Source organism: Takifugu flavidus, chromosome 2 (assembly GCF_003711565.1).
Source record: "Takifugu flavidus isolate HTHZ2018 chromosome 2, ASM371156v2, whole genome shotgun sequence".
Taxonomy (NCBI): domain Eukaryota; kingdom Metazoa; phylum Chordata; class Actinopteri; order Tetraodontiformes; family Tetraodontidae; genus Takifugu; species Takifugu flavidus.
In genome coordinates, this window is record NC_079521.1 from 9,920,678 (window position 1) to 9,935,428 (window position 14,751).

The 14,751-nt window shown below is 47.0% G+C and overlaps 1 protein-coding gene across 1 annotated transcript; it reads right to left on the reverse strand.

Annotated features, from left to right (window-relative positions):
- Nucleotides 1-11,432: 11,432 nt before the first annotated feature.
- LOC130518698 (alpha-2Db adrenergic receptor-like) lies at nucleotides 11,433-14,493 on the reverse strand. The gene is made up of 2 exons (XM_057021520.1): nucleotides 13,768-14,493; nucleotides 11,433-12,614 (listed from the first exon to the last, which is right to left on the reverse strand). The coding sequence occupies exons 1-2, from the start codon at nucleotides 14,074-14,076 to the stop codon at nucleotides 11,505-11,507; spliced, it is 1,419 nt and encodes a 472-aa protein (XP_056877500.1). The 5' UTR covers nucleotides 14,077-14,493; the 3' UTR covers nucleotides 11,433-11,504.
- Between the last annotated feature and the right edge of the window lie 258 nt (nucleotides 14,494-14,751).

Sequence of the window (14,751 nt, forward strand, 5' to 3'; positions counted from 1 at the left end):
GAGGAACTTACTTACTGGGAGGTCACAAGTTGAACCAATGTGAGTGAGTGTGACTCAGCTTTACAGTGCAGATAGACTCTAACAGTGAATCTTTTCCTCTGATCACATTCATTCAATGATGAATGACGGACAAGGGTCAGTTTAACAACAAACAACGATCATTTGGACTGTGGTGGTGGTGGTGGTGGTGGTGCAAGGGTCGATTTCAGCTCTGCCCCTCGGTCTGTGTGTACCATGTGATGGACCTGTCTAGGGTGTATTCTTGCCTCAGGTTACTGTTAAATCCAATAAACTGCTGCAGTTTGCCTGCTCTCTCTTTCCTCCTGCCTGTTGTATCCAGTTACATTCATGTTGTGCTGCTTCTTCCCACTTTGCTCTGGGCGAACCAGACTGGGCATCACCGGAACACACTTTTTTTTTGGATTATCCTTTTTAAAAAAAAAATAAATGTGTGACTAAGTTGGGGTAAGTAACATTGCCAGTGTTTGGGCAGTCATTTTGGGTTGTAGAACAAACATGGTGGAAGTCACGTGATAAGGCTGCAGGTTAAATCCTGCTTATGACGCAGAGCTGCAGCTTCGTTCACTCAGGTCTGGAGTTTGTGGAACAGACTGCAGAACTTGTTTGACAGACAGAAACATTTTTGGAGGTGTGGGGGAGAGTGGTTGTCAACCCCAGCAGCTGCTTTGTGAACCCAGGGGAGTGCAGCGTGCGTAAAATAAACCTGTCTTCCTTGTTCATTAAGCGTGCAGCAAGGATTGCGTCAGCCTGACTGAATGGTGGAGTTACTCTTAAGTTATTCATGATGAACTGGAAGCCTGTGTTGACTTCACGCTGTTCAATCAGCACGTGGGATTATAGCAGTACCGCACGCGGTGTTTGACCAGACAGTGCACGGATGCTGCACTGATCATGGAGGACGCCAAAATGTTTGCAAATCAAGCGTGTCCTCTGAAAATGCTGAGCTCAAAATGCCCGACGTTACCGAGATTAGCGGTGCCAATTGTGAGTTCCCTCCACCTACGTGAATTTGAGTTTCCTTGAATGTCTGACTGCACTGACTTTGCAAAAAAAACTCAAGTAAAGTGTGAACAGAAGACCTGATGCTGCAGGATCCAGTTGTCCGACTGAACTATTGAAAATATGTATTAAAAGTAAAGTTGGCAAACCCATACAAAGCTTTTTGTGTTGCCCAAAGTCTAAACCTTAGTAGAATGAAGCTCACATTTAACTCTAAATCAGCAGAAATCTTTCCTGCTCTGGTCCTCACAGGAAATTGTCTTCAAATTGCAGTCAGTGAAAAATCTATTATAAGGAGACCCTTGACCTCAGGACTGTCTTTAATTCTATTACAACACCTAGCTGGCAGGCATCTGTCTATTTCCTGGATAAAGGCTGCTGCCCTTTGGTGAATCCAGTCATTGTTTAGATTCCAACCAGAATTTAAAAAAAATTCTCTCCGACTGCTCATTTTAAATTCATTGCTTCCTGAGGAGATAGTGCACTTCTCTTTTTCTTGAGTCAAACACTTCTTGAGTCAAACACTTCATTTTCTCTCATCTTTCACTTCCTCGCTACAGATTCATCACACTTCAGTTGCTTGGACAGGAAAAAAAATTAAATGAAATATCGACACGAACACAAGTAGCCTGTTTGTAGCCGTGGCAACACAAACATGATGACACTACACGGGTCCATTTATCAGAGGTTCCAGCGTCACCTCACCGTGTCAGTGAGGGCTCCCATCAGAAATCAGGGTCTTTGAGGGAGCCAGCATGGGTGCGTCTGTTCGTTCAAGGCTCATTCAGCAGGAAGCTTTATTTACTGAAAGAACATTGAGCAGTGTTCAAGAACTTCGAAATTGCTCCTCGATCTTCAAAAAGCGAGATGAATGAGGGTGTGGGTGGTTATCAAAAGTTGAACCGAAAAGACGAATGTCTTTGACAATTAAAAAGCACAAACTAAACCTTTGAATCTTATTCCAAAGTGAAATCCTTTCACTGTTGTATAAAACATGTTCAGAAGGTGGATTTAATTGCAACAGAGTTCTCTGCTGCCAGAGAGAACGGGCAGCATCCCAGCAGGAGTATCTGCTACCAAGTTTATTTGGAACCTTCTTAATGGGGAATTTTCCAGGCGAGTGCATTTAAACATATTTGACAGCATCGCTTGCACCTGAATATGGAATTAAATTGGATTATACTTAGAAATCAATTCGTTTCATTTCTCTCCTCCACAACTGAAGTCTTGGCTTCTTAAATCAATATCATTGATGGGGGCTTGGTCGTCCTTTAAGACTTCTGGAGCGGTGGCTGGAAACAAACATTAAGTGGTTTTTGGAACCGACGCAGCGTAAAGACTCTCCCTGATAATTACACAGCTCACGGAGGCTTCTTTTCATTTACTTTTCAGACTTTTACTTTATAGATATTCAATGTTTGTGTTTTGTTTTTTTAACTTCAGAAAGGAGCCTGTCTGTGTGAACGAGCAGGGGAAGAGAAGACATAAATGAGAGTCACAGCGTGCGGTTTTTGTTATGGCCACCTGCCAGGTCGCATCTCCAGGAGCAAAAACCCTTGAGCTCTATGAGATGATGAGCTGGAAGCAGAAAGACGAGACGTCGACTCATCAGGACCTGATGAGATGATGTTCAGAGTGATTGACAGGCAGCAAGACAGAGGCCACCTCGCATCCTCGCGCAGAGAGGAGGGAAAAGGCACACACAGCTGCAATCAGATACAGTAGGGCCACACTCCAACATCCACATCTTGTTTCCATGGCGACCAAGTGAACAGGAATCCCTTTTTCCAGATCAAGTTTTTTCCAGTCCAGACTAGCAAGCTGCTTGAAATGAAATGTGTGTGTGTGTGTGTGTGTGTGTGTGTGTGTGTGAGAGAGAGAGACAGACAGAACTAGAAATAAAGCCCCTGTAGCCTTCTGTGTATAAGGAGTACCTGATTCAATGATGTTCCAGAAAAAGAGGGATTCCTGCCTTCTCCGTTGGTGAGACTTGATTTTGTTTTTTTCTCCTGCTACAAATGACAAAAGAGGAAAAAAAAGAAGCTGAATCTATATTGAGTTGCAGAGAAGCGAGGAACTCTCTGAACAACTGGGGGCAAAAAGTGAAGATAACAACAATCTAAATGTCAGGAACTCATCTGGTCCTGAAGATGTACGAGGACCAGGAACAGAAACTGGCAGCAGGGGAGGAAGATCTCAGGTGTGGCTTCCTCGTTTTTGTATCATCAGTCATGGCCACCATAGTCATGACTTTACATGTTTATATATATAAATGTGTTTGTAAGATGAGGTACTTCATTTATAATTTGTGCTGATTATTAAGATGTTGTAAGATGCACATTGAGAAGTGTGTGAAGAGTGTGAAGTGTGTGAAGAGTGTGAAGTGTGTGTCCTTGCTGCAGCCACATCAGCCGTGATCCTCATGACCACAGTCTCCTCACAGGAAACACGTGACAAACTGCACTGTGAACTCTTTAACAATCACTCTTTCTTCTATATCAAACCCAGCTGAGGCTCTGCACCATTCTTTCCTCTCTATTAATTTTTAACAGGATTAATCTTCACGTCTGAGTTGAACTGGAGTTATGTTAAATTTGTCCTTGAAACTGCATGAATTTGTGCGGTCTGAGAGGGAAATGCGACGTTAAGCAGAGCGGACTGTAAGTAAAGCATGACCATTCCCCGGGTAGCTCACCTTTCACACAGCTACGTAATAACCCTCACTAATGAGGCTGTGGTCTGTCTGATGGCGTCCATTACTGCCCCCGAAAAACAGCATCAAATTGAAAATTCCATTAAACGTGAGCCAGCTGGTCTGATCCAGGAAGAACATGAGGCAGTGACAGCGTAATGCTCAGAAGCCGGGCTCTTAAATGGAAATCTAAACAAATGAGGGTGGCAGGGGTCTCGCACGAAAGTTGGCTGGCTGCTTAGGTTGGCACGACCTTTGAGATGGACGTTATAGCAGAGGCTGCAGGTAGCGAAGGTTTTTCATTCCCAGACATGGAGGCAGAGATTATTTAGATTATATTTAGATTATTTAGTGAGGTTGCTTCACATCTGCGCAGAGCAGCACCTCATCTGTCACCTCACCCAACACTCGGCTTTAAGGTCCGAGTGGGTGCGGGACTGATCCCTGAGCTCATCTGCTGCTGTGCAATCTGAGCTCCTCCGGTTGGTCGCCATCGTCGCTTACATCCTGGGACACATCTCCATCCGTCGCGACGCACCGGCTGAAGCCTATGCTGCAGCCTCGTCTAAGCCGTGCCAGGAGAGCTGGACACAGCCAGCACTTAATCACGGCGCCATCAGGGCCGACGCCGGGGTTCTCTTCCACCTGCGGACCTTTGGGTCGCCTCTCTGTCCTACCTGGAGGGTTGCTAGGAGGACATCAGCTCACTGCACAGATGAGTCTGACAGTAATTACTGTGGTCCGAATAATTACTGTGACTGTGGATTCTCCTCCGCCACCGTCAGTCTGTCAGCTGACTGTCTCCCTCCCGACCACCGAAACGCCAAAGCTTTCCTTTCATTTCACTATACGTGCGCAGTATTGCAAACGGTGTTTACACGCAACAACAGTACATACGGTACATGTTGCTGCGTCACTCTGTCTGTCTGTCTGTCTGCCTGCCTGTCTGTCTGTCTGTCCTGTCTGCCTGTCTGTCTGCCTGTCTGCCTGCTTGTCTGCCTGCCTGCCTGCCTGCCTGCCTGCCTACCTGCCTGCCTGCCTGCCTGCCTGCCTGCCTGCCTGCCTGCCTGCCTGCCTGTCTGCCTGCCTGCCTGCCTGTCTGTCTGCCTGTCTGTCTGCCTGTCCTGTCTGTCTGCCTGCTGTCTGCCTGTCTGTCTGCCTGTCTGTCTGTCTGTCTGCTGCCTGCCTGCCTGCCTGCCTGCCTGCCTGTCTGTCTGTCTGTCTGTCTGTCTGTCTGTCTGTCTGTCTGTCTGTCTGCCTGCCTGTCTGTCTGCCTGCCTGCCTGCCTGCCTGCCTGTCCTGCCTGTCTGCCTGCCTGCCTGCCTGTCTGCCTGCCTGCCTGCCTGCCTGCTGCCTGCCTGTCTGCTGCCTGCCTGCCTGCTGCCTGCCTGTCTGTCTGTCCTGTCTGTCTGTCTGTCCTGTCTGCCTGCCTGCCTGCCTGCCTGCCTGTCTGCCTGTCTGCCTGCCTGCCTGTCTGTCTGCCTGCCTGCCTGCCTGCCTGCCTGCCTGCCTGCCTGCTGCCTGTCTGCCTGCCTGCCTGTCTGTCTGCCTGCTGCCTGCCTGTCTGTCTGCCTGTCTGCCTGCTGCCTGTCTGCCTGTCTGCCTGCCTGCCTGTCTGTCTGCCTGCCTGCTGCCTGCCTGCCTGTCTGCCTGCTGCCTGTCTGCCTGCCTGCCTGTCTGTCTGCCTGCCTGCCTGTCTGTCTGTCCTGTCTGCCTGCCTGCCTGCCTGCCTGTCTGCCTGCTGCCTGTCTGCCTGCCTGCCTGTCTGCCTGCCTGTCTGTCTGCGTGCCTGCCTGCCTGTCTGTCTGTCTGCCTGCCTGCCTGCCTGCGTGCCTGCCTGCCTGTCTGCCTGCCTGTCTGCCTGCCTGCCTGCCTGACTCGCTTCAGGCCATCATCCATTTCCTCCATTTTCCTCACCAGGATGAGACATCTCCCCCACCCACGCCCACTGTTAAATTTATGTATTCCTGACTCCTTTATCCATGAACCCCTCCGCATCCACACTGAAAAACAGAGCTATAAATTTGAGCAAATTGAATTAATAATACTTAGATGAAATATATGTATCTGAGAGTAGTTCTTGATTTATGGTCAAAGGTTCTTGTGCTTTGACCCAGCAGCAGATTTACTAGACAGCAACAAGTGAAAAAAATGTGCTTCACTGAAAATTTGGAGAGAATCATCTTAAGGTCTTTGCATTTGCTTGCTCTCTGACCTACTTTCTCTTTCATATTGTTTTAAAATGTGTTTTTGTAGCTTAATCCACCACAGGTGGGATCATTCTGGAACCAGATGTGTTTTAAGTTCTCATGTTGATTTACTGACTTTAGTGTTGATAGAGTGTCCAAGCTGCAGGTGGTGCAGTTCCCCAAACCACCACCAGGGAACGCCTTTGTGGGGCAGTGAATGGTTGCAGATAACATCGCCATTTAGAAAATGACATCACTTCAGAAGAGATGCTGGCTTGTCAGCTGAAATAATAATTTGCACTCGATGCACGACAGAGTAACTGCTGGCAGAAGGGAAAAAGCTGCTGGCCACCAGGCTTTGTTGAGAAATAGGCACTTTTGTGAATTGTGCTGCTGTCTGCCTTCAGATGAGTCCATTCATCCGTCAGCTCTCTGCTCAAACAGGGACTTTAGTGAAAACTTTATCTTTTGACATCTAAATAGCTTCTGGCTTTGACCTCCAGGTGGCAGGCTGGGTGTTGATGTTGTGAAACCAAACAGCACAGCGGGGGCAGGCGTGCAACGCTGACTTAGCTACCAGATGCAAAACCGCCGGCTTCCATCAGGTTCCAGAGAACACTGTAGCTGATGGCTGTAGATGCAGGGATGCTTTATTTCTCCATCACCACAAACCATGAAGGGAAACTGTTGCTGTTATTTTATGTCCTGTTGTTCATGAATAACCGCGGTTTGGTCTATACATGCATCGTGCCTTTCCTTCCTGTGGACCAGTTCCACAGGGACAGATCCAACAGACAAACTATAACAGCCAGTTCATGCAAAGGAACTTCCACAACCATCAATTATATGTCACAGAGTTCGGCACAGCTCCAGTTTAAAGGCCCGCGTAGCGCCAACGCACGGCTACACAAAGCTCACAGTATAAATGGAAATCCATAAACTGACCTGAACTACTGAAGCTGAGACTTTTCTTTGATGTCATTTGCATGACACAGCACAGGCTACACAAATAACCACCAATCAATCTTGGACAAATCATTTATCACCTACGGTGTTTAAATATTCATGATGGTAGCAGAGCAGGTAAAGACGTGCAAACTAATTTTCATTCATGGCATTTTCATTTTATTCATGAAATATATTTCAAGGCATCCACCCCTGCAATCATTAGAGGGGGAATAAAAGAGCACACAAACACTAGATATGTCTGTCTTTGTGAGGCTTGTGATAGGTGTAAAAACCCATCTAAACCTAACAATCACAAGTAACCCACTAACCCTAACCCTAACCATTACCCTAAACATTAATCTAAACTCTAAACTTCCCGTCACCCTCAGACTTTCTTCTGGCATCACGTGTTCTCGGTTTCATTTAATGTTTTCAGATGGATCCATTTCTGCTACAAATGTTGGTGTGAGTCCCGCTGACAGGTGAACTCAGCCGTTTCAGACGTCATTAGAGCCGTCAGCTCAGCTCAGCACCCGTCCAAATCTGTCACCTGAGGGACGCGACAGCCCGAAAGGCCCCGTCCCCATTTCTTAGTTAATGGCTCAGTGTGAAGCACGCGTCACGTTTTAAACCCGTCTGTCTTCTATGGTGGATTTGTTTTTCTGGGAAATGCTTTTATTAGACACACAAGCATCAAACTATACAGAAAAACAGGTAAAGACAAGTGCAAAACAGAAAATATAGAAGTTCAAAGCTTTAATAATTTATATTCTGCCTTCACAGTAGCAGGACAGCTGGAGAAAGATCAGACAAAGTCTGAGCAAAAATATACTATAAATAATCTTCCGTTTGGTGTTAAATATTCACAGAGATAAGCAGAATTTTAAAATAGACTTGGTGTTAAGCTAAAAGTAACAAAATAGTTTCTGACAGGGGGAAAACATGCTTTTAAGAGCTGTCTCCATATTTGCAGCTCAAAATTGATTTAAAAGCTTCTTCGGACGGGCGAATGCAGATTTTGATGTGTTTAAAGTCTGAAAAGGTAAAACTGGGCAGCCAAATTTGAGGAAGATGCTTCCAGTATTTACTTTTGCAGAATGAATGACTGGAGGCAGTTGATTAATTTCCCAGTCTCCCCAGTCCAAACTTATTCCATCACAGCGAGTAAATTGACTTCGTCCCAAGGACACACGGCTTTATCTCACTGTTAGATGGTGTCAGGTGGCGGCGGCTGCCTAAATTGAGGATATGAATCCATTTTGAAACTCATTTTAAAGAGCTTATCAGAGAATAATTATCAGGGGTTTGCTGACAGAATGTGCGTGCCTGCCTGTGTATGTGTGTGTGTGTGTGTGTGTGTGTGTGTGTGGTGTGTGTGTGTGTGTGTGTGTGAGAGAGAGCTTAAAGAGGAAGTGTAGATGAAAAAGCTGATGTGAAGAACATGTAGGGGGAAACAATCATGAGGATAATCAGGGAAGTCAGAGTAATTTTGTAAAATCCCGTCTTAAGATCAACTGAGTGTTGAGACCATGGGGGTCTATGGGGGTCTTGGACCCAGTTGAAGAGAGACCTGAAGGTTTTCCAGTCCTGGAGGGGGGCTGTTAGCTTTCACTTGTACTAAACTGTTTGTGTCCCAGCCTCCTTGCTGCGATCTCGCCATTTTCTCTTGTTTGCTCCTCTTTCTTGCTCCGCGTCTTTTGTCTCCCTCCAGTCGGTCACACAGATAAATGAGTTGGTGAAATTCAACCTGCCAGTCCACGTTAACCACGGTGTGTGTGTGTGTGTGTGTGTGTGTGTGTGTGTGTGTGTGTGTGTTCTTGGACTTGCTACATACTGAGTACTAAAATACTCATTCTACTAGCAAAATGAGGATAGGTTCGGGAATTGAGGACATTGAGGAATTGAGGAGATTTCTTACAAATTCAAAGGACTGTTTGAGGGTTAATACCTGGTGGCAAGGTTAAGGTTTGAATTGGGTGGAGGTTAGAGTCAGGGTTAGGGTTACGAGAAGGATGGTTAGGGTTAGAGCTGGGGAATAAAAGGATGAAAGTACTCACAAGGCTATAAGTACAAGGAGATGTGTGTGTGTGTGTGTGTGTGTGTGTGTGTGTGTGTGTGTGTGTGTGTGTGTTTGTACAGACCTCTCAGTAGATACTGTCTGAGCTTCATGTACTCTCAACTTTTAAAAGTCAGATTTTCAAGGTGCATAGAGAAATTAACTCCTGGACATGTACAGATAATTAGATAAATCTCTCATCTTCTTAACTGCTTAACTTCTTAACTGCCTTATCCCTTTCAGGGTCACGGGGGGGGTTAGAGTTAGGCAGGTCCACCCCTGGATGAGTTGCTAGTTCATCCATATGAGCAATTGTGGGTTCGGTACCTTGCGCACCTTGGCAGTGCTCTGGAGGTGTTCTGGCACCTTCCCCTAATACCAGAACACCTTCCATGTTTGGTCTGCACTGGGACTCGAACCAGAAACCCTCTGCTTCTCAGCCCGCTACAGACATCGCGGTATTTAAAAGGGACAGATGAAGAAATGGGACATCACATAAAAGGAAGCCATTATGGGGTGATGCTGGGGCCCACGGGGGGCCCTCTGGGGGTGCAAATATTTGGTCTTCAGCAGTGGTGAAATGTAGCCAGATGTGCTTATTCAAACCAGCCGCGGGAGCCGTTACTGCTAATCTGCTGTTAGCATCTAGTGGCTCGTTAACGCCCACGCGGCAACAGCAGCAATTAATCCTATTTTCACAAGATTCTGAATCAGTGCCCTTGTTGTCGGCGCGCCTCCTAACAAAAGATTCAATAACGGCAGTCAGTAAACATCAAACAGGAGCTGCATAGTGTGAGCAGAACTCTTAATTTCAGCCTCTTTTGATCAGAGCAATGATCAGACGGTCTTCAACTGTCTGCCTCTGCCTGTTGATTCACCCTTTAAATACTGGTTCAATTAGTTGCAAACACTCAGAGTTAAATAACTAGACTGAGGCTCACCTGTGCTCAGCTGAGTGTCAGGAAAACTCATTTTGTGTTCTGTGTCAGACGACAATTCTGTCTAAATAATGTCCCTCAGAAACGTGGTTCATTAACTCCCTCTCCTTCGTGTACAAATGCTGCATTTGTTTTTGTTGTCGAGGAGCTTTAAAACCTTAAGATGTCACTGCTTCAGAAGCCTAATTGATATCGTGCCAGTTAATTGGAACACGTCAGCACCTCAGCACCCTGAAGGTCCGCAACTCTGGCATTTATTTGCAGATGGTTTGTGCACTTGTGTGTCATAAAGACGATCCGGTGCAAAAGGTTCAAAGTGTTCTCGGAAGAGTGAAGGATGCTGGAAATGCACAGCTGCTCCGAAACCATCGCTGAAATAAGATGGGCTTTTCCAGATGAATGTGGAGACACAGATCTGATAGCAAAATGAACAAAAGACACACACACACACACACACAAACACACACTCTCCCACACTCTCCCGTGTAGCATGGCTTCACGTTCTTTATTTTTCAACCTGACGTGTATGCTCACACACTCTCTGCTCCGCTCACATTACAGATTCCTCCCACCTGTTTACGCCGATTATGTGGCTAACGGCGTTATTTAGCCTTAATCGGCGGCTCCAGCTTTCGTTTCATCCCGGCTGTGGCAAGGACGGTTTATCTCAGGTCTGCACCTCTCCTGGATTTCATCGGTCATGTTTATGCTCAGGCTTTTTCGGCTCAGCTTAACTTTGCAGCGTTGTTGTTTGACACCCCAAATACCCGGTGACCCCCCGGCGACCACCGTGTCCACTGAGCACCAGGGGTCATTTTCAGTGCTGTTAAAAAAAACAGGCTATTGGTGAGTTACACAACTATAAAGTCAAAATGTTGCATAGCAACCGTAGCCATGCAATAACGATCGGAATCTTGGGATAATCACACCTTGAACTTTGCAAAACAAGCAAGCACTTTTGCTTCCTGGCAGTGCTATTTTCTGACAGTCTGGAATATCAGATTGAATCAGTGGTGGTTGCGGGTCAGAGGTCAGCAGCTGTGCACGGGTCTCCCCTCCTCCAAGAGCCACATCTTGTTATTTCATCTTGAACTTCAGATAATGGCCGTCAGTTTTTGGTCTGAGACTCGAGCTGATTGAATTTGGAGGCTAATTTGTTTCTGTTGTCAGTGTTCACGGTGGCTCAGCTCATCTGCTGCCTGCACACCAATCTCTAACCTCCTTGGCCCTGAGCTGAAGACCGGCTACTGTTATTCAGCTTCATTATAATGATATGTCATAAAAATCCCTCCGGAGAGCAGAGATTCATTAAATATTTCGTCCCCCTCCCCCCAATGTGTTGAGTAACATTTTAATGCTAATGTAAGAATAAGGCAGGTAGATTTTTCGTGCATCGGGGACGTTATTCCCTGAATTATTTGTGCAACTGAAAATCAATTTTAGACGTCAGCTGAGCTGTAATGATGAAACTGAGCATTCACCCGCAATGTCATCATCATTGGCCCCCACACCACCACCACCCTTCATATAATACAGAATGACTGCTGAATCAGTTAGCGAGGACCTGAATAATGAATCATTACCCAGGCTGAATGACGAGCCCTTTAATGTCAGTTTGACAGCACAGTGAAAACTGGATGGGGACTGTGTGACAGACGCGCTCACGTTCGTTTGTGGTTCTCAAACAGAATCTTCTTAAAGGCCCGCCTGAAGTCCCGGTTGAAGATGGTGTATATGATGGGGTTCAGGCAGCTGTTGCAGTAACCGATCCAGAAGAACAGGTTGAAGAGGGTGTCGGGGATTGTGCAGTTCTCCCGGCAGACGGCGTGAAGGCTATACGTGAAGAAAAACGGGAACCAGCAGAGGACGAACACGCCCATGACCACGGCCAGCACGAACGTAAAGCGCTTCTCCCGCATCTGTGCGACTTTGGTTCTGGACAGTGACGACTGGCGGTTGCGGTGTGGCAGTGGGGATGGGAGCAGGAAGTGCTGGGAGTGGTCGGACGACGCCCACGATATGCAGGAAGGAGGAGGCGGCAGAGCCGGCGGCTTCAGCTTGTTTTGGTCTTTCCCGTCCTCGTTGACGGTCCCTCCGGCTCTTCTGGGGAAACGAAGAGCCGGAAAAGCGGGTTTGGTGTCCACTTCACAGCTTCTCTCTTCGAGGTCGATGTCGTCCAGCTCCCCGTGTCTGTGACCTCCGACATTCTCCACGGTGTGGTTGGCCGCCTGCTGGCCGTCCGCCACGTACTGGGGCTTACTGCTGCCGCTACCCCTGCACGTCCCGCCGGCGGCCACGAAGCAGGTCTCCGACTGCGACGGCTGCCGCTCCATCACATTCTTTGCCACAAACACGGTGGAGGCCCGTTGCTTGGCAACTCGATAGATCTTACAGTAAACAAGTATCATGATGACCCCGGGTGCGAAGAAGGACACGAGACAGGAGGAGAGGATGTACCAGGTCTGGTTGATGAGAAGACACTCCTGCCCCTGTGCGGCGCTCTCGCCCTCCACGCTCTTTGGGGCCTCCTCTTTCTGCGTCATGAGAAGTGGCGGCGAGGAGATTACGATCGATATGAACCACACTATGCTGATCATGGCTTTAATCCGCTTTGGCGTTCGTTTGCGGTTGTAGCTGACGGCCTTGGTCACGGACCAGTAGCGGTCGAGGCTGATAGCGCAGAGGTGGACGATGGAGGAGGTGCAGAAGAGGATGTCCAACGCCAGGTACAGCGAGCACCAGGTGGAACCAAAGTACCAGTAGCCCATGATCTGAAATGACAGATGATGGAGATGTGTCGAAGCCTTACAGATATTTACACAGACACAAAGATAAAATAACTATTGATCCTTGTGTTGATTGGTCAGTGGCATCCTGGTGAACCCACAAAACACAAGAACCCCCCCATCAATCATATCCAACTGTTTATATGTATTAATAACCAGCAGCTATTCACCGTATTTATAGTTTGTGCCCAGAAAACATCCATCAACCTCCAGATAGCAGCTGAGTGGGGCTGCATTTACGAACAGCAATGCAAGATGTAAACATGTACCCACATGCTAAAATGTCAAAAAGGAACAGTTTAGAGTAACAGTTTCCTCTAAGGTTGTTAAGCGACAACAAAAGCCTTCAAAGTCGTGTTTCAGATTTCATTCAGTTACAGGTGGAACTGCCTCAGCTGCTTTTTTGACCAAGAGGTTAAACAACATAAATCTGCAAGAGAAAAACAAGAACAAGATGGAGGCACGTACACTCGAATGCCCCCGTTGTTTCACCGCCTTTCAGTTGAGTTGGACACAGGGCTCCGCTCCTTCCCTGGTGTACTGGGACACAGAGTGTAACCCAGTTAAACGACCTAGTTGGTCTGCATCTGAAGCTTTAGTTAACGGCGTGGTAAAACATGTTTGATGTCTGTTCTGCTTCTCAGGCTGCTGTTTTTGTTTGCAGTAAAGGAGCGCGAGAGCGGCAGGCGAGACCGCTTCTCTGAGAAATGCTTCGCTCAAATATGGTTCCATCTGAGATACTGTTGATTATCCTTGGAGGACTCTTCAGTGTTTCTTCTCATCCTATCTTCAAAGTGTGGGGTGTGTTTGTGGCTAATGTGGTTCAGATGAGTGTATATAGAGTTAAAGGATCTGAATGAAATGAAGGAAAACATCCAGGCTAGCCCCCTGGTGGTCGGCTGCTGCATGAGCCACACATGAAAAGTGTTTCCATTCCTGATCAAAGGTCTTCCAACTTAAAACTATGGCAATATTAGAATACATGTACTTTTAATATCATCTGGGATGGGCATTTTTTCATTACTTTGCATCCTGTGTTAAATAATTCTTGTTTAAACAGTCTAACTGCTGATTATTGATACTCAAACCACATCAGATCTGGTCTGTAACATGTGATTAGCCGCTGTGACAAACTCACCTCATTGGCTAAGGAGAAGGGGATGACCAGAGTTGCCACCAGGATATCTGCAGATGCCAGAGACACCAGGAACAGGTTCTGTGGTGCCCTCAGAGCCCGGCTGGTGAACACTGCCACCACGACCAGGACGTTGCCCACCACAGTGCCCAGGATGATGATGGTGACCACCAGCACGATGCAGATTGATGCCACTTTGGAGTGAGGAGGTAGAGGAGGAGACCTCGGGGAAGAAGAGGCGGTCTGGTTGTTTTCCAGGGAAGAGTTTAGTGATAAAGAGGATATGGAGTGGAATATATCCGACATGTCCATCCTGGTTAAATGCCCTCACAGGGAAGCCAACACTTTGTTTTTACATTCAAAAGCTCATTCAAAGTTCAAGGGTTTTTTGTTTTTTTTAAAGAAATCTGTCAATAGTGTCACCAGAAAATTTGTGTCACTAGAAACATCTACATGGTTCAAATGAGAGGTTTTAACAAATCACAGCTGCTGAAGCGGTCTGGTACTGAAGCTACAAGCCGGTCCTATTTATGTCCAGCCAGCTTGAGACGGAACACAAACCCAGTTTGGAATTCATGCTACCTTCACCCTGCTGCTCTCCGAAAAAGATCAAAAGGAAACAGGCAAAAGAAAAGAAAAGGCGGATGTCCTCACTTTGATGCCCGTCGTTGTATCACTGAGCGACACAGCTCCTGCTGCTCAGTGATGCTTCAGTGCTGGAAACTGAAGAGGAGGAGGAGGAGGAGGAGGAGAGAGAGAGAGAGAGAGAGAGAGAGAGAGAGAGAGAGAGAGAGAGAGAGAAAAGATGAAAGAAGAGTGTAGGAGATGTACGGACTGTCTGAGTGGAAGAAAAATGTGAGGAATTATAAAAAGAGGCATGTGGGAGGATAAGGTCAAAAAAATTTGGGAAGGAGATAAAGAAGCAATCGTGAGGGATGAAGAAACGAGGGCAGAAGATGTTGAAAACAACAAACACACAGGACGAGG